Here is a 27519-nt window from a genome sequence, read left to right as displayed (position 1 = left end):
CCAACCAGGTTGAAAAAGACCTTTATGATCAGCAAGTACAACCATTAATCCAGGACTGCCAAGGCCACCACTAAACCACGTCATTAAGGGCAAACTGATCTCCCCTCAAGATCTCCCCTGATGGCTGCCCCTCATGATGTCCACACGCAGCCACCCCTCATTTGCCCCCCATAGTGGCCCACACTGTATAGCTGCTGCCCCTACCCTCCATGGTCGGGCCTTACATCCCATGGCTGTCCCCGCTCTCCCCTCAGGACTGCCCCTCGCCCCTCATGGCCACCCCTCACACCCCATGGCTGCCTTTGCTCTCCCCTCATGATCCCTCCTTATGGCCACCCCTTCTTTCCCCTCACAGTCTTCCCTCATGGCCGCCCTTTTAGCAGCTACAGAAAGTCCTGGATAACAAAATCCTTTAACACCAGACCCAGGCAGGAAATAAAGCAAACAAAAAGCAGTTTGAATCGCATTCAGACTCCTCTAAAAACAGAGTTTCGGTTCAGTCTCAGCACAGAAGTGGCTCTCGCAAAGCCTTCAACATTCCACCATCCCCAGAAGAGAAGGATGCAGCATCTTCACAATAAAGCCTGGCCTGCTAGTTAACCTTCTCCTGAGAGTCTCCCTTTTACCTTCATTCACTGTTTAAAAAAAAGTACTCTTAAAAAAAGTTTTTGTAACCCTCCCCAGTAAAAACTAGAATTGTAAAATATATATATATATATTTATATGGATGTATTTCCTCAGTCTCTTAAAGATCAAGATTTCTGTTAAATTTTTCCAAGATGGTTGAGTTTGTATGTTCAAATATCCACTGCTGCGTTGGAGATGAGGGATTGCAGCTATTCATAAAGATCTTTCGGTCACTCTCACTGCAGTCCATACAGCTGCTGCTTACTGGATGGTACAGGGTCTTGTCCTGGAGAAGAGAAATGTGATGTGAGGTTGCTGAGCAGAGAAGCAAAGCTGATTTAAAATCAACACAAGAAAACCAAGGTATTTTGTCACTTAGATGTACCTGAACAAGTTGTTCCGCACTGAATTAGTTAGCAGCTGTCAAGATGCATTCCCACCCCTTGCAACAGCATCCAGCCCATCTCACACCTCCACTGGGATGGTCTAAAGTTCTGTCTGAAACCAGGTTCTCCAGCCTACAGTGCAGTCACTGCTGCAGTTGCTCCTGACACTATGCATACAGATTACTAGGACAGAGCAGTTAATCAAAAACTTCCTTACCTGTTGCCCACAAAAGCGCTTCTTAATAGGAGGATGAATAAATCCTTATCTACTTTTGGCATGACCTTCTAGTGTTCAGAACAACCTAACAAACACAGCACACCTCTTGGCAAACAGGTTTTGCAAGGGTATTGCACCACCTCATTGCCAGCCGTGGGCAGGACTGCAAGGAGAGTGTCCTGTTTAGTAAGCCCTGGAGAAGCAGTCCTCACCGTTTCTTCACCATTTCTAACCAGTGGAACAGGGGAGCCATCTCTTTCTAAGCAAGAATAATTAAGGGCACAATGACAACAGATTGTCTCTTATTGCAGCTGCATGAAGAGAAGGAATAGAACAGGAGTGGTGACATTTTAAGGAAAATTGCCTGCAGGCACTGAGGTTGACACTTTAAATGAGAACACACTCACTTTTCGGTATCTCCAGAGCTGGTTCCCCTTCATTCCATGACAGTCATAGAGGGTCACAGGGCTGCTGTGGGAAATGGCATCAAAGCAGAACTTCTTGGTGTGCTGAGGATCCCCAGGACGGATGTCTTCCCTCCAGCTGAAGGTGAATACCTGCCAGGACAAACAAGACCCTCAGGGTGGCTGGTGCTGGGCACGGTGCTTTCACCATCAGAATGACAGTATCTGATAGAGAAAAAACTCTTCCACTTCTGGGGACAGGGAGTGCTGACTAGGGGAGGCTAAGAGCTACCTCGCGGACTGCCACACAGCATGCTAAATGAGACTGTGCTGCTGCAAACAGCCATGCTAGTTAGCTTGGGTACTAATAGCAGCCTTGAATGTCTCTGCAATGCAGACATACTTCATGGATTAAGTGAGCAGCTGACCAATTACAGCCTTTCACAGCAAGCAAAAAAGGCAGAGAGCTACAAGAGCTCGGAGTTAACACTGGCAGTAAACACCTACGTCTGCACAGAGAGCCTGCAGTCACCTTGAGAAGAGTCTGTCCCACGTCTTCTGGGACAAGAGACCAGGAGCCCACAGCTCCCCATCCCACCTGAGAAGGGCAAACACTAGGGCAGTGCTTCCTGGTGCCCTCTTCCACTGAACCTGCAATGATCTTTTTCAGGTGAAATTAAAGCAGGGATACTACAGAAGAGAACGGCTTGTAGCTCTAGTAATAAGGCACAACCCATGCTTGGCAGTGCTATGGCCTTGATGAAAACTGCCAGATGCCAGCACATGTGGCTTGGAAATCCCTGAACTATGGGGTTGAACCATGGGCAAAGAGTGGGTGAAGTACAGCCACATAACATGGCTCTGCTCCTTGCCCTGCCCCTGTGACATTAGCTTTTGGCCATGGTTTGACATAGCAGAGTGGTCTAACTGCACCCTCAGTCTGACGAGCACAGCTTGGCTGAAGACATGTTTTAAGCATCACAGGACTAAATTCCACAACTTGTTTAAAGGCAGGCACTGGTGTCAACCTTTTGCTTCATGCTTTGACAAGAACAGCATCTCTGGCAAGGGTGCAAGTGCCCTCTTGTGACCAGCAGCAGCCAACGTGGTTCTAGCCAGCATGCCTACCTGCCAGTGCCTGAGGGGAAGGGCTATTCTGTGGGCTCCTTTCGGAGCGACGTGGAAGAATGGTCCTCTCCTCAGAGATGTCTCATGGGGCAGTAAGACAGATCTCTAATGAACAGGGTGCTACTACTTGAAGCAGTGAGGCCAAGAACTTTTGCCACAGTTCTTGTTCCTGTTTCTCTTTTAAACCTCTCTTGCAAAAGAAATTACTACAATCATTTAGGCTCAACGCTACGCAGAAGTTCAATCACATTATGCTCCTAAACACTAATTGTTCAAGATCCTCCTCACGGAACAGAGGCTTAGTTTTGGACTGCCTGAGTAAATTGTTTTCGTTCGAGCGTTCATGCATCAGAACTGATATGCAACAACCCTTTGTCTCCTACCACTGAAGCCATTCCCCTGAAGAGTTATGCATGGCTCTGTAATAGAGGCATTGTTTTCTTGAGCTTTTCTCAGCTCAGCTGCCACAGTTTAGACAAACTAATATTTCCCTCCCTTTTCTTACAATAAAGCTGTCGTTTCTGGCACCTTATATGTTGAGAGGGTGAATCTATAGCCTGGCCAGTTTCATCTCTCTCCAGCAATGGTTGGGTGTTTATAATGCATTTGCCTCCTGTCAGAAGGATGATAGTAAGCGGTTATTGAATGCTCCTGCAGGTTCATTAATATGCATGATGCTCCTCCATCACTTCTCCCAGCACAACCTTTGAAGTTAATATTCACTTTGTTACATATTACAGCTGCCTTGTTACTGGTTTATTATTCTGGCATATTGTTTTCTTGTGCTCCCTTTTGTTCACTCCCAGATCCTCAAGGCGGAGGTGAAAGCGTTGCACAAAGCCTACCAGGCTCCAGACCCTGCCACAAGCACAAACCACGTCCTGCTACAAGCCCACCAAGTATAATTAGCACATGAGCCTTGGGGGTGTACAACACCCTCTCTTCACCTGACAGTGTTCTGCAATGACGTTTCTTCTCTAACATTCATCATTTCTTCTTATAACTTTTCCCTCCCCAAATTTATTTAGGGACTGATGATTTATCAAAGGGACCGTTACCTGCACATTGTTCCATGCTGCCTCTCCTCTGTCCTTCACACAGTTTTCTAGTCTCAGTGGGGATCCCAGGGCTCCGTGCTTAGTATCCACACACAGTCCAGTTCCTACATTGCGTATCTGAAATAGTAAGTTAGGCACTGAATCTCCTTCTCTTACCAAGTGATAGGAAAGAAGGCTTAAATTGCTTTAAATAGTGGCAGTATTTGTATGAAGACAGCTTTAAGATTCCTCACTTCACCATGTATCTGAGCTGGCAGATGACAGCTAGAAGAAAGCACAGCAATTCAAAAAATGGAGGTACAGAAACCTCCAGGACACAGCAAAACCTATTAACTACAGGACTGCAGAGCCCACTGTGCTGTTGTGTGTAATAATCTATGACTTCACTCCTGGGGACATTCTTTTCCCAGAACACAGCAGACTTCCAAGAACAGGGATGGTTTTCCTGGCTTTCAGATGGGAAAGCTAAGGAGCAGAGCAGCTTAACACAGTTGTGTAGCCTTTGGAAATACTACTCCTTAGCTGCTGCCTCTCTCTAGCCCTCCCTGTTGGCATGTTCTGCCTTCTACAAAGCACACAACGTGCAGAACAAGCCAAATCTCTATTCTCTGTAGCTGTGCACTGATAGAAACGGCCACCTAACTGCCTTCTTTGATCAGGCCAGCGTAATGGTAGGGGAGTTCTGGTCTTTGAAACACATCAAGCAGGATCTTTGAACACTCACTTGCCACCTCACAGCAAACTGCTTACTGGAGCCCGGGGGTAAAACAACCTTAAACCAATCCGCAGCCTGTTTGCCCACTGCAGGCTGCAGAGCACAAACTTGCCTCTCCCCAGGCAGCTGCTGGAGGCTCCACTGGTGGGTAGAACTTTGGCAAGTCCCACGCCACCTCGTTCATGAACCACTTGAAGCTTTTGCAGTTGAGGTTGTTGCGGAGCTCCTTCTGAGCCGCGACGTCCCCTGCAGAGAGGTGCCGGTACTCCGGTCTGCGCTGGTAGATGTACTCTGCGTACTCGTCCATCCACACCTCTGCCACCCGCTTCAAGTTCTGTGTGGGTAAGAGCCACGTGTGAAAAACCAGAGGGAAAAGCACCTGAGAACGCTCTGCACAAGCTACTGACATTAGCATTCAGAACAGCTCTGCTGCTTGTGCTCGGAAGGGATTTTCATGCACATCCACTCTTTCTGCCCAGCTTCAGGATGAAGATTATTTTTATTATTCTCTAGTTCCAAGGGACTTTTCAAAACATATTTTTAGTTGAGGTCAAACCAGAATCCTGGCACTTGGCCATTGTATCTAGTGCCTTGTGGCTAAGAAAAACAACATTAATCAAAGGCTTTTCTTTTTCTTTCCTTTTTTCTCCTTTCTGTGAAGAAGCTACTCACAAAATGACGCTGGTAAATACCACTGGACATTCAAAGGTCCCTGACAAAAAGCTGCTTTCTTAAATCCTTTTTATTGCATCTTCTAACCCATCTAGGAATGGGATTTGCTGTACTCCCTTCTGGAAAGCTTCAGTTCTCAATACTCTTTCTTACCGCTATTTTTCAGTTTTCTTGGGTAAAAAGCTGTTTAAGAGAAACTCAGATACCACAGCAACACAGAACTTTCAGGTGATGACCTTTCAGAACAGAAGCAAAGAGCTTTACCTCCTAGCAGCAGTGTATGTCACATATCGCTGTAAAGCTTAACCCACTGTTCAATTCCAAGCCAGCAACGAACACCACTCTGTGGAGATACCCACCCCACTGCTTGTCACAACACACTCAAGAGATTGTTGGATCTTGGACTGTTCTCTGGGAACAACAGGCACATTGTTGGTCACCGTTGTTGGTGACCCAGCAGCACTGCCTACCTTGCATGAATACAGTCAGTCCAGCAATGGCTATTTACTACCAAAAACTGAGGACAATGAGAATGAGCAGTGTGCTGACCCTGCCTCAAATGCAGCCTACATACAACTTAAGGTGACTGTATGATCTTAGATGCCAAGAAGCAGCCTCTCCTACACCCTTCTGCCATCCCCTTCCAGCACTGTGAGCACGCAAGAGCCGAATACTGAATCAAAAGAAATATAGCTCCTTCCTGAAGGGATGGCACAGAAAGGAGAGCACTCTATCGCTCTGACAGGTCATTGCTGGGCTGAGTAATAAATCCAAATCTATAACTAGGGTGATGCCATTAAACAGGGAAGCATTTTAACACACTGCAAACCACAAGCCTGCAGAACAGCAGGGCACATCTTGCGGTTTTTACTTATGCAGCCTTCCTGCTCCTATGATTTTTTGCTCCCACCAGAGGGCAATGCAATCCCTTCCTAATTTGGAAATTAACTGGAGAGATTTAATGCATGTAGGCAACAGCTCTTTCCTCTTTGGGCTACACTAGAGTAAGAAATAGGATGGCACAAAACATTCTATTGTGGAAAATTACAGCTTGCCCATTCAGTGGTCTGCGATGCTTGAAGCTGAGAGGTCTTTCAAGCTCCAAAACACAATCACCACACTGAAGCCTGCTGCTCTGGGGGAGCACAGCTATAAAATGACTGAAGTATTATGCAGATAAAGCCATATCTCGTTTTTATTGGTGATTCCATAGCCAGCACCTGATTGCAAAAGTCCATTCCCAACACCCAGCAATGGCTGATGTCTAGAACATAGAGCTGCCTGCACATGAGTCTGCAGCTCCTGGGCACTCTTCCCTTTGTGATACACATCCACCACTGCAATACTGCTCAATTTGACCACCATACAAGCACAATTTATAGACTACAAAGCCTACATTTCCCTCCCATTGTGGGGTGAGAGGAGGCAACAGCACAGTCAGTTGCAGTCAGACATCTGTCACGGGTAATGCCATTGCCACTTACTCTGGCCAGGCTGACTCCTGTTGGAACCTTGTATGGAACATATTTTCTGTAGATATGACCAACTCTAGAGCAAGGGATGTCCTCCATGCGACCTCCACACATCCATACCTGTGGAACAGCAGAGATACAGTTTCAGTCTTGATTATACAGAGAAAAATGAAGAACAAAAAAGACTTTCAATTCACGAAAAAGCTTAACCCAGATTTTTTACTTTAAAGCACATCCTCTCCCAAACAACCTCCCCTTCTTGCTTTAGTCTCAAATCCTATAACTACCTGCTTAGAGCCATGCAGCAAGCCTTGATTTAGCACAAGTGTTATCAAACCCAACAGTCAAACAGTCCAATTTTGCATTCTTTAGAGAAAGGAACAGAAAGAAAAAAATCACCCAGGAAATAGCACACAGCACACTTTAAATTGATATATGTTATTACATCAATAGTAACCACTGTAGTTAAACTGGACTGCCATACTAGACCTGGGTGTAGGCTGTGTAAAAGAGAGGCCATCCCTATAGTACAGGTCCTGTGTTACGCAAGACACTCCAGGGAATTCAGAAGCCTGTTCAAGTGCCAGAAAGCAGAAGAAACTGCTGTGTTTTCCTGTGGTTATCACTGCTTTCAGGTGGTTTCAATGCTGACATGCACTCACTGCTTTGCAGCCTTACAATTAAGTGGAAATCCCTGCCTGGTGAAAATGCAATTAGCTTTAAGAAAGCCCTCAGAAAGTCACTGCAGCACACTGCTAGTTGAGAAAGACTATCCTGATGCTTGGTTAATGTCTAGATTTGGGCCCAAAAATTTCTTTTCCCACCTGAGAAGATTTCATTCTTTGCCATCACACTGCAACAACCTTCTTTTATTCCTTACTTATGTCATGGATGTAATAGTTTTGTCCAAATGAAACCAAAGGAGATGTTTCACGAATGAGCCAATCTACTTCATTAGATCTAAGAATTACATTCATACGTGCTTCTCAGAGATATCTAATGAATACTTAGAAGGTATCCTTCAGTATGCAAAACAACCGACTTACTGAATTCTTGAAGCATGACACTGTCTTGCCCTTCAATTTGTCCCCAGATCTTATGTTAATGCCCCGAAGGCCGCACTATTTAAGGAGGTCTGCTGGTGCTGCAGGCTGATGCGGTGCTCCTGATCCCTTCATTCACTGTGGCTAATTTGAGCCACCGCAGTTCATTGTACAATGAGCTTAGTCAACAGCTTCACACATAGCAGGCAATTCCATTAATATTCGACAGTGACAATATTAAATACTTAGCTCAGAAGAGAAATATTTGGCCAAGGCTGCTGCATGATTATTAGCTCTGACACTAAAGTCCTTTGGAGTTTCAGCTCTGTCTACTGGCCCTAATAATTATAGTCATTTGCTGACTGCGTATAACTTAATGGAGGTTGGTTGCTCTCAGTTAGGGGGATATTTTTCACAGGCAACTTCTAAAGTTCAAGGTACTTAATTACACGCCGTTATAGTGAGAGAGACAAGAAGGAAGTTGACAAACACTCCGTCTACAGAATTTCGTTCCTTTTGTCCCTGCTGTGTCTCGAGAAGCTGGTACAGAAGAGATGAAGACGAAAAAAGAAACTAGCACCCGGCGGTTTTGAAGTTTCCAATGGAATTAGAAATGCTGCTTATGCTGTAGCTGCTGTGCTTTTTGCTGCAGAGGGCCACAGTGTGATTTCTCTGCTAGGGAATTAACAGATAGACTGAGAAAACGAGAGTTTGGGGATGTTTTCTATGACAGAAATGGTTTGTGCAAGAGCTGCAACAGATCTGGGAGCTATAAAAGACGGCAGGAATAGCTGAAGGACCCTAGAGCTCAGCTGCACAGACACACACACTCAACAACCTGTATTCTGAGCCTGTGCACTGCACCCTGCATCAAGAAAGCCCTATCCGTGCCCATGCGGCTGCATTTTAGTGCAACACAAGAGTATGCAAGCAGTAGCTTGTGATCCTTGCTGCCTCACCTGCCCCTGATCTCTAAGGAAAGGCTTTCAGCAGGCCACATTGAATACACATCTCTGAAAACACGACTTCCCTCCTGTGAGAAACAGACCCCTGCGGTCAACATGCAGCTAGAGAGAACACTGTCCTTGCACTGCAGATCTTGTGAAGCAGCACTACACGCAGCACTTATCAGCTGAGCAGCACACTGGAGAGGCAGGGGCTATGGGAAGCTAGATACAACTGACGCTATGTTGGGCCAGGAGTTCCAAGCAGGTACAAGACTCCAGGCACAGAAGACAACATTACATGAACACATGTAAAGATATGATAAGAAAAGCTTCTTAACTGAGTTACTGAACAAGTACAATCCAAGATCAGTTTTACACACGCTTTTTTCTAATCTTGCTTTAAAATATTTACTCCCAAATGATGCTGTGATTACCGGTACTGCATGGAGGCAACAAGAAGCTTCCTAGTTCCTGCTAGCAGAGCTCAGTGACCCTTTCAAGGTACTTTGCCAACTCAGTGCCTTTTTACCATTGTCTCATGCTGCAAGTGACAGTCTAGCACTTCCAGTACAAATCTAATTTTAAAAGCATGCTTTCCATTCATTCATTGCTGCTTTGATTTATTTTATTAGTGAGCTTCTTTGTGTGGTGACAGAACTCATTACAACCTCCATAAAGACAATTACCAGTCCTTATCTATAAAACTGGAAGAAGGGGGGAGAGGGAAAGAGCGTGACATGCACTGGTAAAACACAGCTAACAAAAGCATTAGAAAGTTAAAGGTCAGGTGAATCACATCCAGAGGTCTGTCAAGGAGTAACTGCTACTGAAGCAAACCCAAAATAGCTGACAGGATGCTTCCACTCAGTGATATTTGGCTGATTTCAATCAAGGGTACAGCTCCACCAGAACTTACACTGCTAAAAACCCAGCTTTGTCAAACAGCTGAAACAGCACTGTTCTGTGGGGCAGCACCTTGTGCCTTCATGGTAACACGGACTGACACTTACTGTGTTCTCCTTAGGCCAGGGGAGCCAGTTTCATGCTGTTTTACAGCAGGGTGAGATGGTGCCTCATCACCCTGGCTGACACGACTGCAAACATCAGAGCCTGAACTGCACGTGGTTAATCTCAATCAGCCATTTACTAGAATGCCGTAAGAACAGGAATTAAAGCTGGTCAGGAAGACAGTGCTTTATACAATGATCCAATCAGATCTCATTAAGAGAGAACAGGAAACTTTTCTTCCTCCTCAGGCACCAATTTTATCAATCTACATGTTGAGCTAGCAATCTCAGAGCTGACAGATCTGCTAGAATTAAGGGAAACCCTGCCTACACTGAGGTCAATGTGCACACTGCAACAGGTTTTTCTTAGGGCACAATCTCAGCCTAATAAAACAAACATATAAGGGAAGTAAAATAACAATACCAGTCATATTACTCCCATCTTCTCAGTGGCCTGGAAAGCTGTAACTGCATATTCATAAAACAACTCAAGAGCCTTTGGCTCAGCTAGCATGCTATGAAAGCACAAGATAATAATCCACCTATTCTCTACATGGGAATGTTATGCTGATCCAGTTCCCTTCCTGCTATGTCAGAAAACAATGTCACGTAAGACAGCTGAACCTCTCCTCTCAAGCAGCCAATACAATACTGCAGTTGGTGTGTGAACGCAATTATCTGGGTATACAAGGTTTATGGTTTCCCTGATGAGGCAATGCTTCCCAAGAGAGGGAAAACACACAAAGGAAAGAGTCAAGCCTTGAAAAGAAAGCTGCTTCTGCAAGCCACAACAGAAATAAAGACCATGGGATGGAGCAATGGAGAGAAACTGGCTTGTTGGAACACGCACTGGAAGGTGAGAAGAAAAGGACACAGCGGATAAGTCAAGGGGGTTCTCTGCATAACAAGGCTGGTGAGAGGATGAAAGCAAGGGCAACCAATAATGCAGGAAGATCATAATCCTCAGTATTGTAAGCATCAGCTATTCTTGCAGCTGGGACTTACTGCTCTGTAAGAGATTAAGGTAGCTCAAAAGGCACTGGGATCTATGTGTTTGCACAACGCCTGCTCTCACACAATGCACACCAGCACGGCCCCTCCTCACCGTCTGGAGTATCTGAGAGTAATGATAGCCGTTTCCAATAATCACCTTCCAGAGAGTGAAGGGGTCCACTTTCCTGCTGCTGCTTGGCAGGAGGCTACTCTGAAGCCTGAACCAAGCACACAGTGTGAACAGAGGCCAAAAACTCAAGTCAACGGTCTGAAACTGATGGCTGCATCACCAGTTAGGGAGGGAGAAGGAAGCCACCCTGTGCTACAGCTGAGAGCCTTAGAACTGAGCAGCATGTGCTGGCTTAAAACAGCCACAGAAAAAGCAGCAGGATGCCCGGCCTGTTTCAGTTTGGGCATACACGAGCTGCTGGGAAGAGGTGTGAGGATGTGCCTGGAATAATCATTGGAAGCTCACAATCAGCACTAACTCAATATGCAACTAGAAACGCTGTCAGAAGTGATCCCTTGGCAGCTGCACCCTCACCACACCTACCAGGGGCAAAATGTGCATCAGGAATGTGCTGCTGACATGAGGCAAAGGAGATGCGTATGTGAACAGAAGCTACAGAGCACTTGGATCTGCTGGAAAATAGGTGACATGTTTTGTACAAACCATGTCGGTGCTTTGGGAAAAGGATCTGGAAAAATGCAATGATCTACAATCACCAGAGTGAGTGCAGTGGATGTTTCCTATTGCTGAAGCACGGAGTGATGCCCAGGAGTATTGTCCATCTCTTTTGCCTTCCCTTTATCTATTCTTCTCAGGCCAACTGTCGATACGGCTTGTTTGCACCAAGCTCTCTGCATTTTATGAAGGCTTTACAATCTCTAGATTACAAGACAAACATTTCTCAAACTGAAATGATCGATCACCTAGCGAGGGACGTTCAGATTCTTGTTCTCTGCTCTTTAAGTACAATGTACAATAAAGGACTCGGAACCACTCAAGATCTGAAGTACAAAGTACATCTATATTTATGCCTTTACAAGTCAGAAACATCACTTTTTCCTCCTCTGTTTCCCCATAGCCCAAAAAATCAGAGACTGTATATTTAAGGAAGAGAGGCATAAAGCAGTTTAGCGAAGATTGAGTAAGCCAAACAGAACAGAAGCCACAAAAATACTGGAAGAGAGGCAACATGATCACAAGTAAAACTGAGTGTAGATAAGTGCTGTACAGGGTAGCATTTGCAGTAAAGAAGAGTTTAAATGCTTCATAGATACCGCTCCAAATCAAAAACAATAATCTCAAAGAAAATGAAGTGGTTATGAAGGCAGCAGTATGTAGGATTATGCAAGAACATTGAGAAAATCAGAGCTATTAAGCTGTGTTTAGAAGAGGAAAGACACATTGTCACTTGCGGTATTCAGTTTTGCTCACATCAGTGCAGAAAGATACAAAAAGACCAGGAAAAACTGTAAGAGAGAAGAGGTATGGAAGTGACTCCCAAAACACCCCTCAATGGAGTCCACTGAACAGAGAAACTACAGCTGTAGGGTGAGGAGCAGCACAGAGGAAAGGTACCAAGTGCCACACAGAAATAGCTGTGCAAGCTTGTTTATACTTTCTCCAAAATACAAGCATGTATTCAAAGGTCAGCATCTGGCAATCCAGTGAGATGGATGGTGCTTACAGCACTGATATGAATGGTGCTTACAGCAGGCAGCTCTGCCGAGCCGTTTGCCTGGAGCATCCTGCAAGCAGGGGTCAGGGGAAAGTGAGGCTCATTTGAACAAGGGCAATGCCTGCAACTAAAATGCAAGACTGAAATCTTCCTGTTGCATCTGGTGATGACCTGAGGCAGGAAACCCCCTGACCTGTAGCAGCAGTAGGTTGTAGGTACTGAGCTATTTTGCATATACACAGGTCAAGAGAAGGAAGCAGCACATGCTTTCTTCCTGAATATAGAATGGATAGATTGATTCCGTTTCTAATTCAGAAATTTCTGTTTTAAGGGATTGAGAAGACCCCAAAAACTACAAACCAGCAGTTATGGTTAGAAGGCTTGTTTCTAATTTAAAGTTAGCCTACATTTTTTGGTCCCTCCAGCATGCTACGCTTTCTAGTGATGTCTGGTGTACGCATTTCATACAAGGAACAAGGCTTCTATCAATAGAGTTTGATGCATCCTCCAGCTAAATATATTAGCCGAGGTGCTAAACACTGATGGTTTCTCTGTCAGCTTGCCTTCAGATGGAAAGTTGCTTCTGAGAAGGAAGCAGAGCCAGGTGATGACAGAAATACGTATGATCTCAAAACTGAAAGGCAAGAGGCTCCTAAATAAACTTCTTTATTTCCAGTCTCTCAGCAACAGAGCCCCGGGTTTTAAAATAAAGGCAGAAAACCTGTAATGAACAGGTTTCTCCATACATGGCCAAAAAGAATACGCTTAAGGAAAACAAACCCTACTCCTGGTGAGGCTGGAGAAGGCTGCATCTGATGCAGTGGATCAAAGACCAGCAGTACAAAAGAATACCTGCACCCACAACTCCCAAGCCAGGAATGGGTTCTTTGTTAAAGGTGTGCTGTCAGTCTGGCACCCTTAGAATCTGAATTTCCATCAGATAATAAATAATGTGAAAGCAGGTACCCTACATCTAAAGCCAGAGCTCTAAATTATTTGACACTGCCTCTAACTACAAAATCTCAGTCTGCTTCTAAAGGTAAAAACGTGGCTCTGAGCTCGCCAGGAAATGTCATAGCTTCATAAATTCTGTGAACAAACCTTCTATTCTTGCAATTCCGGCAGAATTATTACATCTATCAGCCACAGATGAATGTATCAATTTATCTTAATTTCTGAAAATACACTGAGCTTCTTTCAGTTAAAACTTCATTTTTTCCTGTTGCACAATGAAAGAAAAAGGGTGTCTTTGCAGAGATTAATTAAAGCCAATTTATCCCTCCATAAATTACCATCTCTGGACTGAAATAAACCACTGTGTTTCAGAGGGGATAAGCAAACAGATGAATGAAGTAGTCTTATTTCCTGCAGATCGAGCAGTGTGACTGCCTGCTGTGGCATTAGAGACAAAGGGCTTCCCCAACCACTGTCATCACTCTTAGAAACCAGCATTTCCTAAGAGTGCCAAGGGAAAGAGGCTGAATATTGCCATTGCCTCCCCTGCAGAGAATGACAGCATTACACAATTTCATCACATGCAATAGAAAGAACTGGCTCTAACTGCAATGACATCTCCAAAGAGGGTGCTCTCAGCCCTCCCTTCCTGCTACTACAGAGAAGGGACCTCTGATGTGATTTTATTACTTTGGATTTGCTTGTGAGCAAACAATGGCAGGAAAGACTTCGTCTTCAAAACAGTGTCTCTTTTTCCCTATCATTTGCTGTACAGTAAGCAGCACACAGCGGGTATACACGATAACATGGCTGGCTGAATATAGCTGGATATGCCTCTGAATTGCATGGAGGCATTGGGATTTAGCAATCTGTTTTGTAAGAGATCAGCCATGACTCGTTTATCAGGGGAGACATGAGGAATTTTATCTGCTGAAGCTAAACTGTGCCCTATGTTAGCACTGCTACCATCTTCTGGCCCCATGCAGAGGTCAACTAGCTTAGGTCAGTAGCATCCAGACACCTGTAAGGTTATATATTTAACCTGTGAAAGAGAAACCACACAGCAGCCCAAACAGTTTTATGCAGAAGTCTTTACTCAGTTCCCTCTAGACTATGGAAAAGATTCTCATCAGTAAAGAGAAAACTAGCCATCTGCCTTCAGTGGTCTGGGACATCCCAGTGAGTCTCCTAGAATGGATTTCAGAGTGCCACATTCCAAGGTAACACAGGTACTAGAGGTCTTCATGGGTCACAGTGACTCGTTACTATTGGTATGCAGTTTTGGCTGTCTAACTCTTATTTTAAAGCCCTCAACTGAACAGCTTGGTCAATCAATAAGTGACAGAACTGTCCCCAAGCCAGGCAGTTAATGATCTGAAGTCATTGCCAGCAACAGTGTTGTTATTCCAATTGTTGAGTATTTCTTACAGGGTAATTAATAGTCTCAGTTCCTTGCAGCCAGGAGTCAGATGGACTGGCTATAGACAGTAGGTTACTCTCATCTCTGGCAACTCAAGCTCAGGACTGAGGTACACAGTTGGGCGAACACTGAGCTGCCAGAATCCTCCTCCCCTCAAGAAGGAGAGTATTTATCATCTTGCCAGGGTGAGTAATAAGAAGCCTAAAGCCAGAGAGCTCCACACAAGCTGACTTACCCTTGCTGTGAGGAGCGCGCACATCTGAAGCTCTGACCACAGAACAGGGGACACCCCGCTAATCATGCTCCAAAACTGACCCTCACAAATGACTGCTCACATCATTCCTGTTTCTTCTGTGTACTATCTTATTACTCCCAGCTCTTTCACCTTTAAGTCACACGCAAAAGCAAGGACAAAATAGATCATTCACATTCTGTGCCTCAGAACAATTCTTACTTTTCAAAACAGAAGTAATTTCCAGAGAACATAGCTCACCTTAAAGGATATTTCATACTGCTCTCCTCCCCATATCTCCAGACCTGCATCATACCCTCCCAGCTCCCAGAACCACTTTCTATCGACTGCAAACAGTCCTCCAGCCATTACAGGAGACCTTAAGGAAAAACCAGACTCCATATTACAAACACATTCAAAGATACAGATCTCGGGCTAAACATTTAAAAAACAAAGCAAGATTTGACAAATATTCTTTTCACCACCCAGTGTTCCGGTGCCTTTGCAGCCCTATCGGAGCATCAAACAGTTGGTTTTGCATTATCTACCACTTCCCACTTGCAGATGAGGAGGACTGGACTAGGCTCCCTTCAGAACCAGTCAATGCCTCTCCTCCAACAGTCAAGAGTTCACCATTAAGTGACAGGATATAACCTCTCCCACTGGGACCCATATGCTGCACATGGGCTGCTCCGTCTCAGTAGCATGAGCAAGTCATTGAGCTTGATCTCAAAAAGTGTTGTTGGGGTTTTTTTGAACACTGCATAACTATAAAGGACAGCAGAACTGTCTCAATGTTGGCAAGCACAGCAACAGCAGAACATAACTTGAGCACAGATTTACTTCTGCAATGCACTGCAATCATCGAAATTGCTGTAATTATACGGCTAGTTTTTCTTCTTCCCCCACCTGGGAATGACATACAAGCTGCCATTGGTTTGTTGTTTTTGGCAGAGCATTAAGGATACTAAGTTATGTTTGAAAGATTTCAGTAATAAATGACCACATTAAACGCTACACATTACAGTTTTAAATGAAATGTTAACTTCTGTGGGAATTAAGGTGGCAAAAAATAGCAATGAAAAGGAGAGTGTTCACAGCTACTACACAAGGCATGTCTTTCAGACCAACTAAACAAACAGCTGCCAAAAAGCAAGTAGCTTAACACCAGCTTCTGACTTCTACTACGCTGAGGTGTAAACCAACCCTGTAACAGGGTGTTCTTTTGTTAGCCAGCTCTTAGCACACTTCATTTCAGTAACTTACTCAAAGGGATCACTGGGATCAAGTTTCTGTAACTCAGGAGGAATAGGGATCCTCTTGTAATACATCTCCCAGTCAAATGCACCTCGCATTGCGTCTCCAGCCTGAGTCTCATATCCAAAGTGGTCATGATCAATAACATCAATCATCGGGCAAACGATAGTCTTGCGGTTTCGGGCAATGCGATCTGAAGGTTGGAGAAACATGTTAGAAAACCTGCACCAGCTGGTTCCTTTGACCATGAAATTACAGAAGAGAGCATCAAAAATACAAGGTTGCCCAAGAATGACATCGTTCCTGTTCTTCCCGTTCATTCTTTTGGGCAGATGCACCAATTTATATCAATTCATCTAGTATTTCTGCATTGAAATATTCAAGCTTGAACTATTGAGATAAAAACACTAGGTATCCATGCTACAGTGGCCATTACTGTGAGAGTGGTGAGGCACTGGAACAGGCTGCCCAAGGAAGCGGTGAATGCTCCATCCCTGCCAGTGTTCAAGGCCAGGCTGGACATGGCTTGGAGCAACCTGCTCTCGTGGAAAGTGTCCCTGCCTGTGGATGAACTTAAGGTCCCTTCCAACCCAAACCATTCTGGGATTCTATTATCATCCAGGAGCAGAACAGAAAGACACAGGCACACTACCATAGATACCTAAACTGCCAGGCTGAAAACAGACATCCTGTACTTAGTGAACAGTCCTCATTTTAATGAGCAACCGGGATATGAACCCTTTCTGCACTGATTCAAAGCCAGGGCAATAACCCATTGTAGCACCTACCTTTAACCGCTGTGCCAGAATCTGGCAGGAAACAATCCAGACTAATGGCATAACTACTCTCAGCAGGCTCAAGAAATGCAAGTGTACCTCCTCCCCTCAACCTTTTCTTCCAAACAAATAGTACAACACAGGATTAATTCCTGCATAAACATCTGGAACTTCTTAAATACTTTATTACCGAGACGGTCTCTAGTTGGAAGTAAACTTTCAGAGCAGAGGCGACAAATGATGTTTCGGCTTCCAATGCGCATCTAACAAACCCTTTCTATGCTTTAAAATTAATGCATACTCTACGTGTTCTCATTTAAATGGCATTTGAGCTAATTCTGTCCTCCTTCCCTGGAGCTCATGAAGCAGCAAATGTTTTATACCATTGTCAGATACAAACTATAGTGAAAGCAACCATATATTACCATCCAGCAATCCTGCTGACAAGTGTAACTAGTTTCTCTTAAACCTCCCCTTGACTATTGGTGCCACAGTTTATTTGACAAAGTCAGACCTCGGAGAGCTTTGACAGATCACTTGCAATAGGGTTGTGCAGGAGCTTGGTGCTGGCCAGAGGCATGCAGGTACCAGGCACAGAAGGCACTGTCCTTTCAATTAGTCATCGCTGAAAACAACAGATGTTGTAAAACTGGTGCCTCCTTAAAGATGAAGCATTGCCTTGGAAAGGACTGCATATGTTCTACAAACACATACCAGCAGCTGTCATTCACAAGAAGTATTTTTCACAGGCTTGCTGACTATGAAGTTAAATATAGTTATATAGGAGAACCCCCCCCCTAAAATCTACTTAAAAACTGTATGTAAAGATCTTTTCTGTTTCATAAAGCCATTCCTCTCTTGAAGCTGCTGAATGACCATGCGAGAGCTTAGCCTTCTAGCAAGATATAAATTACTTAAGATTTCATTTAGCAAGGAAATAGAAGAATATGATCTCCGCTTTTTAATTAAGCAAAGCATTTGATAGGGTTGCTCTACAGTGCAGCACTCCAGAATGGAAAAAATTAAAGGCTACAAATTTCCAGCAATTCTCCCAAGTCTTGTGGTTGGTTTGGTTTTCATCTTCCTTTTGTCCACTTACAGCATGAGGGAAAAGCAGAAGGTGCCAGCTCTTTAGCAGTTCAGTCTGCAGCCATGTACAGCACCACACGCTTACCTAGCAGAGGCGGCAGCCAGTTCACATTGGCCTCGCAATGGGAATCCAAGAAGGTGATGACATCCCCTATGGCCACAGAGGCCCCCAGCATCCGAGTCCTTATCAGCCCTTCTCTCTTTTTGGTTCGGAGGATTCTTACATTTGGGAACTGGGCCATGTAATCCTCCAGGCGTTTCTTCAGGTGTTCTGCATGGAAATGAGAAATTCAAACACTGTAACAATTAATTTCTTAAGAATGCCGTTCCTTCTTTACCAGAAAGAGATGTCTTTGGAAGTATGGCCTCAGCAGTTAACCAATGCAATGACAGGAAAAAGGAAGAAAGAATAATTTACTTTAAATCCAGGGTTTAAACATAACTGCTTACCCAAGACTCCTGAAGATGTCCCAAAACCTTAGAAGCAGTAAACAACAAAAGGAAGAACTAGGAGAAGATGGAAGAGTGAAGGATGAGAAAGCAAGCAGCAGAGAAAGAGGAAGAAGAAACCACACAGCAGAACTCTGGGAGAACTTTATGAGAGCAGAGAGTCTATGACACTTTTGTGGAAAACCAATGGAGCTTAGAAGAGACACAGGACAATTTACTTTCAGAAGTAAACACTCAGCAGATTTAAGTTGCTTTGGGTTTCCTCAAATTGTACAACATGACCATCTACTCATGCATAAACAAACAGCAAAAAGCCTACTCAGCCGTCCCCACAAGCCAGCACGGCAGGCATAGCCACTGCATGTGTCTGGATGGCTTCATTAAATGCTTATCAGAGGAGATATTTGCATTTAAATACGGAAATATTTACGCTACGGAATATGGACTGGAGCCACATCTGAATTAGCACAGACATTTGTAGTCACCACAATTAACAAGAATTCAAACAGGGGAGCTGCAGAAGATTACTGAGCGATCAAAACAATAGACAGCTTGTTTAGAAGGGGAAAGAAAAAGCTTGGTCTACATAAAGAGTGAGGGGCACACAGCTGTCTTTACATCAAAGAGTGAAGCACCAAAGAAAAACCTAAAAATAGGCTAAAAGCTGACGCTGGCCTAATCGCTAATGGGTTGATCTTTAGGCATCTGAAGTTTTGACTGACTTGACAGCAAACCCCATTCACAGCGTGCCAGGGACTGTTCATTAATGCGCCACCCTATCCACAGCCATCAGCAACCGATCAAGGAAACGAGCCTTGCTAGGCAAAAGCTACTTTGTCAAATCTAAGCAATTAACTAATCTTAAAATCTCACACAACAGAACTTGAATGGAGGCAATCATTCAAATACAAATAACCTCACAGGCTTATTTGCCTTGACTACAGGGAACACATCCACTCCATTCTGTACAGCAGTCTTCCTTGGCTTCCAAAGCAGCTATGAAAGGCAGGGGATGAAAAGGCAGCCAGTGTGAAAACACCCTGAACAAGGCACCAGGGAAGCCAGGTACTGGAATAAATCTCTAAAAAGAGCAAAGGGGCAAATAAACTTCACTAAGTTCTAAACTCTCCCCAATGGCGCTGACCCAGCAATTGTGCTTCAGGGTTTTATCAGAGTTTTAGCTACTGGAGATAAAAAATGGGCAGAATCCCTATGACTAACACACAGCCTGCACCTCCCCTTTGAAGCAGCCATCACCTACCTTCCTTCAAAGACCACCCAAACCAACTTTGCTTTTGAGGTATTCCTAGCAAGCTCTTTGCCCTTTTCAAAGCTTTATTTAACATCCCCCAGGATTTTTTTGCTCACAAACGCATTTCAGTGTTTTGCCTGACAAGTCTAATTGTTCCACAGTATCTACGTAGGCTTCCCTGCTCAATAGAGCCCTTAGTGCTTCTCGCGGTCGAGCATGCTTTTCCATCATCCTTTTCAAGTCTCTTTTGAATAGATCCTCTCAAGCAACCAGGAATTTTGTCCACTCAATTATAGGTTTTTTAAATAAGGGCCTTCCATAGAAACTAGATATGTTATTACTGCAGCTGCCTTCATCCTGAAACGGTGGGTAGACTCAACAAGAACAAACAGAAAAGCCACCACCATTGTTAAACATCACAGCTCAGCCCTCACCATTGTTAGTTTATCATAAAGGATTAGTTCAACAGAAAAGAGAACAAAACAACCCTCACTTCAAGCATAAATCAGCTAAGCCCAAGACGGAAGGTACACCTTAGTGAACCTACCCAAGAGAAACATGAGAGTGGCTGCCAGTGCTCATAGGTAGATATAGGAAGGAGGTAACCGTCATGCAGATGCTGGGTCTGATTCCCCTAACAATAGCCACAGATTTTGTGGCACTTGCAAGATCAGACCCCACAATATTTAAATTATCTAAAGCAGACCTACAAAGTCTTAAAGTCTTAGCAAGTCTTGTAATATCCACAGCTCCAAAGGAATGGAAAATCTGTGTATTTTCTGCAACTCTTATTTTGATAGAAATGAGAAAATGAGACTGTGAAAGATTCCAGAAGTTTGTCTTCTACCTGTATACTGGTCATTTTAGGTTTTGGCATCATGCACCTTTCGGAACTGTCCTGGTTTGGTGTGCTCTTTCATGTGGGGTGACACCTGAAGGCAGCCTAACCAATTACTCCAAGGGTATAGGCATAGCCCACCCAAGGCTGCTGCCAGGAAACACAAGCACAGCTTTGGATTTGGTCTCACACAGGAAGACACACACCAGCAAGTGAACAAGAGTCACTGGACTTGGCCGTATTTGTCACGATGGTGATGGCTGCTCTGCTACACACCAACTGAAGACAGGTTGATTTGTATCTATTAATGAACAAACACTTAAGAACTGAGAGAATTCCCCATTTTCATAGCATGATAGGAGAAAAGAAGGCATAGGAGCCATAGAGTTCTCAGGTGAGTACTCTGTAAAGAGACATCAAGAAGTCTAATCCACTGACTTCCCACTCCATTCCCAAATGCTCATTTTGCTTCCTTAGCACTTATTTACTATGTTTCCATAGTAAAAAATCCAAAAAAAATACCAAAGCATTTCACACTTGCAGCACACGGCCTGCTCTGTGTTGCACTGTTAAGAAACATCTCACACATTAGCAATCTTCTTATGCCTCCAATGGCTGGAAGAAGCAAGGAAAAGCTGTAAGTACTTACTCCATCAGCACCCATGTGTGATGCAGGGGACACATGTACCAAGTCCTTGAAGCTAAGAGCAATGATGCTCAGATGAGCTGCTCCCAGTCACTGCACAAAAATCCATGCTTGATCGTTGCATTTTATAAGGTTAAGACTGATGTACCATGAACCGTAAGTGAGCAGAATTTATTGTGTCTACTTCCCCTTACTAAAGAGTCACAGACTGTGAAGCAACCTCACTAACAACATACAAAATGCAATAAAACATACTTTTCAAAGACAAGGCTTTCTTATCTCCTTATCCCTGTGCTATTCCTGCATCCAGCCTGGCCTCCAAACACTCAGAAAACAGTTACTTCATTCTATTACAAATGCTGTCACAATTAAGTCAATTTCTGCTTTTAAAAGAAGATCTCAGGAAAACAAACAGGTGGCATTAACTGCTACAAAATTTTATGAGGCTTTAAAAAATATATTATGGAATCTTGTCACAGTGAGTAATTTTTATTACAAGGGCAATTTTCTTTAACGAAAGTTGTTAGGTGAACTGGATGGATTCCAATGGCTGTGCCTACACTGGGCAAAGTAAGAGAGCCCAAGCATATAAATGGCAGTAAGATTATCTGCAGATTAAAAACTAGGCTGGTAGCTTGCTAACAGACTTTGCAATAAACTTGATATACAGCATATACATTAACAGTACCAGCCAAGAACTACTGCTTTATTTTGAGCTGTAAATAAAACTGTGTGAAGATAGCAGAGAAGCTTCAATAGCTTAACAGAAGCAGTCCCAACGCTGTCAAAATAAGACCTTTTTCCCCCCTATATGAAATTCCTATGGTGGTTTTACTGTACTTCATCCTTCTGGCCTCATCATCCAAGAGCAGCTGCCTGCAGATTGGATGCCACCAATGAAACCAGAGTTTCCTCTGCCCTGCAGTATCCTGCCTTCTCCTGACGTGCTTTGCTTCAGTGTACACTCAAAAGGCTGAGGATATGAAGACAGGAGAGGCATTGCACTCTGGAAATACAGAGAACCTTCCCCCTCCTGCTGAAGGGCACATGGCACAGGCAGAAAGGACTGGAGCACCTGCAGAATCCCCTTTAAAGTAGACAGGGATGGTTCCACTTCCCTGCAGGTTATTTTACTGCTTTCCAACCACCAAAACCTGAAATGCAATTGTTCACCTCTTAACAGGTTATCCCAGCTTCCCATCCCTACCCTCCCACATGCAGACATACTTGTTTAAGATTACAAATGAATCCATTCATCTTTACTTAGATACTCAGCCCTAACGTGCTGTTTAACAATTTAAGAATGAATTAGACTTCTTCTCGAATCCATCTCAATGTGCAAGCCAAGCTTCCCTGAAACAGAAAGCTCTGCATCACTGAAATTAACTTCTCTCCCTGTTTTGGTGCAGATGAGCAATCCTTTAAATAGCAGAATGTGCTGTTATCCAAACAGGCAGCACTTACACCAGTTTTAAATTTCTTCCAATGCTTTCACGAGCTGATCACTGAAGTTGGTTGGGGGATAATAAACTGATTTAATAAATCGTACTATGAACACCAGTCCCAGTAATAGCAAACTGATTAAGCGAGTGACAGCTTTCCAAGCTGAATCTTTTTACAAAGAAAGAAGAAAAGACCTTGGAAGTGAGAGCATTAATATCTGTTGCTTCACTGATTACAGTTCTGTAGTAATCTCTTAAAGGGAAGGAGGTCCTGCTCTCACTGCCCATTCTGTATCAGTCTTGGGGCTCAGCACAGCTTTACAAACAAAAACTGGGTGAAGGAAAAAGGGTTTCTGTGCATGGGACAAGAGCTGAAAGAGTACAACCCATACAGCAGTCTTTAGATTGTAACAAAGGCCAAGAGTTGGGTTCCCAAAAATCTTCCTTTGTTCTCTTTCTGAACGTTTTAAAGGCAAGCTTCCATTTTAGGAACAATGAATGCACAAAAGTGGAAGTGTGGGGCTAAGAAATAAGCCAGATTGCAAGTTACTGGGGCAGAGACCACTGATGTGAGGCTGTGCTGTGGTGCTTCGATAAACTCAAGTGCATTAACTCCTGCTGTCTTGTCTGTATCATCAATCACATCCTGGATTTGCAAAGGGAACTTTCTCACCACTTCCTGCACCCTACAGCAGACATCCAAACCCTGCTCAGTTATGGCTTCAGGAGATACTAGTACTGAATGCAGAGACAAAGGTGTAATCTTAAATGAGAAAAATTCACATTTACTAGCATTTGCATAAACATACTCCCAGACCTTAGGGAAAGTTTAGTAGGCTGCATTTCCAAGCAGGAAAATACATAGGGAATAATCATCTCAGCTACAGCACCACCTCTTGAACTCTCAGGAAAGTTTCTTTTGTAAAGGAAGTCTATTCCAATTGTTTCTTCCCAAGGGAATACAGAAAAATCCATTTACTCATCCTTCCTTCATGCTGTAAGGTTTAAACACCTTTTGCTCATTAGGAGCAGTGAAGCCAACCTGTGGTGTTATGCATCACAGTTCTTAAATCCTGCACACTCACTCCCCGGCCAGCACACAGCATCAGTTTTTCCTCCTGTGCTATAAGCCGTATTTCCCAGGGGAATCATTCTCATCAGTTTACTCTTCTCCCTTCCCATTTCATTAAATATGTATCAAGATTAAAGCATCCACTTAGGTTTTTCCTCTTCTGTTGACTACATTTGATCTAAAGAGGTGATTTTGTGACTCTCAGTGATTTTCCTTGTTGATTGCTTTTAACATCACAGAGACTGCTCTGCTGACACAAACTCTGCAGGTTTTGGCCTATGTAGCCTCTGCAGCTGCTGAAACAGGAGTGAGCTCCTTGCAGCACACTTAATATTCAACTCAAGCTTGATGTAGCCATGGTGACTAGCAAGAAGGGCATTGCTGTCCCAAATACTGCCTTCAACCCGCAGGATCTGTGCCCTCATCTTAAGACCAAGTAAGTGGTTTTGATTATTCAGTTGTTTAACTAAGGGAATGCCTGTGCTCCTGCTTAATGCTAACACGCTTCTACTAAATTGATGAACACTGTACGGGCAGATGAAAAACATTAAGGCAACCCACCATACCAATAGCATCATCACTTCCAGCAGTCTGAGGCTAACACACCACACACCAGTTCAGGATCCTGTGAATTTATACTCCCCTTTCCATAGTAGAGTTACAAATCATGAGAGATCACATCAGTCTTTAATTGCTTTTAATCTACATCACTGAGTGCTTTCTGAGCACTGGAGAGACAAGCAGGGGTGCAAAAGTGTTTCAGACGTTTGCTCACAGGACAGAATAAACCCAATGGAAAATTACTCCTCTGCTACCCATGGGCTTCATAACAGAGTCAGAGTAAGCTGCTGTGATTAAGGGGTGTTTGCTTCTTTTGAGCATGTGAGTATACATTCACTGTTGATAGCTATTTATTGGACTGCATATCATGATGTGAACCCAAAGCCTACAACTGACAGCAAGACAAAGCTTGCCATCATTTAGGGAGGTGCAGGCAGATGAAGCGTTAAGACATTTCATGCTGGAACATCACAGAACATATCAAAGCTGCAAGATTAAAGCCTTAAAAGTCACTGAGTTTTTCTGGGGAAAAAAGCAAAAAAATACATTAAAAACCAACCCAAACCAAACCAGTCCTCAGAGATTCAGCTTTGCCTTTATCAGCAGCATACACGTACAAAGAATTTCTTGGCCTGAAAGTATTTGTTCTGTGCAAACCAACAGGAGAAGAAACATTCCAAAAGGAGCACAAGAATTAACTACTCCAGAATTTTGTCTTCTTAGAGACTACTCCATTAGGTCCATGATGTAACCCACTTGAAAGTTGCTTTGATTTGGTAGGAATGCATCCCTTTGGAGTCCAAAGGCTTTTATCTCAAGTGGCTAAGTGAGGAAGAACAGCTATGAAGCCTAAAATTAATAGCACAGCCCTACACAATCTCTGCTTTGGCGTTGCAGCCAAATGGAATACTGGAAAACTAACTGATAATCCCTCATTCCTAAAATAATGCTCATACATTAATAACCATGAATGATAAAGCAAAAGCACATTTGTCTCATAGTTTGTGTGTCAGAGAAGAGAACACAAAGCATTTGGCAAATTAAAAAATTACCAATAGAGCAGGAAAAATACGGACACTTGATCTGTAGAAACAAACTCTGGCATGTGAGAAACATTTTACAAACTCACGTTTTTCTCCCCTAGACCTCTTTGCCGTCAGTTCCCAAAGCTCTTGTTTACTTCATTGGCAAGAAATGCAACTATCACAATAAGTTAGTGACATCTGCCAGAAAGGTCAATAAATCTATTAAATCTTGAAGCACAAATCCAGGTCTATTCCCTGCTATACTGATACAAAAACTAAACCATCTCATGGACAATATTGTTCTCAGCTGACACACTCACTTTAGCTGGATGGGAGAGGGGAGAGGGTAGTAGTACCTCTAGCTGAAAGTACCTTGCTTTTAGATCTTGAGCCTTTGCTTGCACCATTCATTAATGTAAACTGTGTTCCACTGGAGACATCAATGCATACTTTGCTTGTGGGAAGTAGGCGACAGCAGTCCTTACAACATTTATGAATAGATGTCACAGTGAGAGAATGAGTGTGGCATCTCTTTACTAATACCACTGCAATTAAAAGTATATAGAAAAGGAATGTGGTTTAGATTATCCACTTTTATTGTTAAATTGCAGCAGCATCACTTTCCAATTTTCCCAAAGTGAGGAACTTTCCACCTTTATCAATGTCCCTATGTAGAAACAGTTGCTTTGTCAGTACCACCCAAAATGCACACTCAAACAGCAGAGACTATGATTACCAATAATAGACATCACATATGAGCACTAACAGAGGGTATCTGAATCACATTTCTAATTAACATCTATAGAGAAGCAGCTGTAAAGCATTAAAATGCTGATTTGCACTGCAGCTGGCAGATATCTCCATTTTTGACTCCTAGCAGATGAGGACATGTACTTCAAGGTGAGGAGAATAAAATTAAAGCTGTTTTCCCAAGAAATTCCACTAAAAACCACTGCGTTTCTTAGTAGCAAGCAATGCAGCCAGATTTATTTAATGAGCTGTAATGGAAACTCTGCTCCTCAATTCTTTATTTAAACCTTAGTTTGATGGACATCCTTCACTACACAATAATTAGCTAAGAGGTCATAGTAAAGCAGACATTTTAAAGCCACCTCATCTCCTTTCTAGAAGGATCTTTAGCCGTAGCAACTCACCTTAGAGTAATAAATACAAGATGATGAAAAGTAAACTGGTTAGTTAATTTAAGGCAGCCACCAAAAAGCTGAAGTAAACAACTACAATGAGCCCTCAGGTCCCTTAAAACACTAGAGTATGTATTTAATACTCTCCAGCCAGTGCCTAATGAACAACGCAGGGTTTAGATATTTCGTTATCTATGTAAAGAGTACATTTGTTTCCTTCCAAGTCTCTCCACCTAGAGCAAACCTTTTCCCACTTACCCAAGGGGAGATCTTGTTGACAGTTAATCCAAAGCTGTTACGAGAGTCTAATGAGACCTGAGATAGCCTGCAGCGAGTTCCAACAGCAAGGGAAAAAACTATTGTGTCACTTAGTTTACAAAAATTATCTTTTCATCAGTTGTTTGAGATAACAGTGACCACAACTTCTACAACAGACCTTGAAAGCTACATTAAACGGAAGGTTGTGGAAAAGCAGAGCTGCCAAAAAAGCTTTTTCTTTTTTTATTAAGTTAAGGTAAAAAGCTTTCAAAGAACCATATTCAAAATTCTGTAAGAAAGACTGTCACCACTTGGTTCTAAGCACAGTCACTCCATATATTCAGAGATGTACTAATAACCAGATGTACTTCAGCACATTTGAGAGAAAACCCCCCTACTTTTACAATGCATGTGCCTAAAGATGAAAAGATAATCTCTTTAGCTGCAGAAATCCTTTACTGTTCCATTTAAAGATCAAAAAGAACTCAAGTATTAAACCTTTTTCTATTTCAGATACTAAGAGCATGATTTCTTTCAATTAAGGTCTGGCAGATGTGGTTAATGGAACTGCGCTGTATTTGCTATGTACCTGATGCTGCACCAAACGACACATTAATCACCCCTTGCCTTCCCCCTTCAGTACACTACTTAGTGACTTCTGCCCTTCAGACCAAATTATGCTGCATGTGGTTCAGCCAAGTAGCCTTACCCACATTTGTTTTTCCATTCAGATTATCCCAGAATTACTTCT

The 27519-nt window shown here is 43.3% G+C and overlaps 1 protein-coding gene across 1 annotated transcript in view; it reads right to left on the bottom strand.

Annotated features, from left to right (window-relative positions):
* Positions 1–745: 745 nt before the first annotated feature.
* Positions 746–27519, bottom strand: part of GALNT10 (polypeptide N-acetylgalactosaminyltransferase 10) — a gene marked incomplete at both ends in the record, with an annotated part of 77858 nt that continues 51084 nt past the window's right edge. Inside the window, 8 exons of the mRNA XM_080627371.1 lie at positions 746–913; positions 1638–1787; positions 3821–3937; positions 4648–4869; positions 6692–6799; positions 15222–15339; positions 16227–16410; positions 18168–18353. Coding sequence (XP_080483497.1) covers positions 746–913; positions 1638–1787; positions 3821–3937; positions 4648–4869; positions 6692–6799; positions 15222–15339; positions 16227–16410; positions 18168–18353 — 1253 coding nt within the window. The remainder of the gene's footprint in view (positions 914–1637; positions 1788–3820; positions 3938–4647; positions 4870–6691; positions 6800–15221; positions 15340–16226; positions 16411–18167; positions 18354–27519) is intronic.

Source organism: Psittacula echo (genome assembly GCF_963264785.1).
Source record: "Psittacula echo genome assembly, chromosome: 11".
Classification (NCBI taxonomy): Eukaryota; Metazoa; Chordata; class Aves; order Psittaciformes; family Psittacidae; genus Psittacula; species Psittacula echo.
The sequence above is the reverse complement of the archived record's forward strand: the minus strand, read 5'-3'. Positions and strand labels throughout refer to the sequence as shown.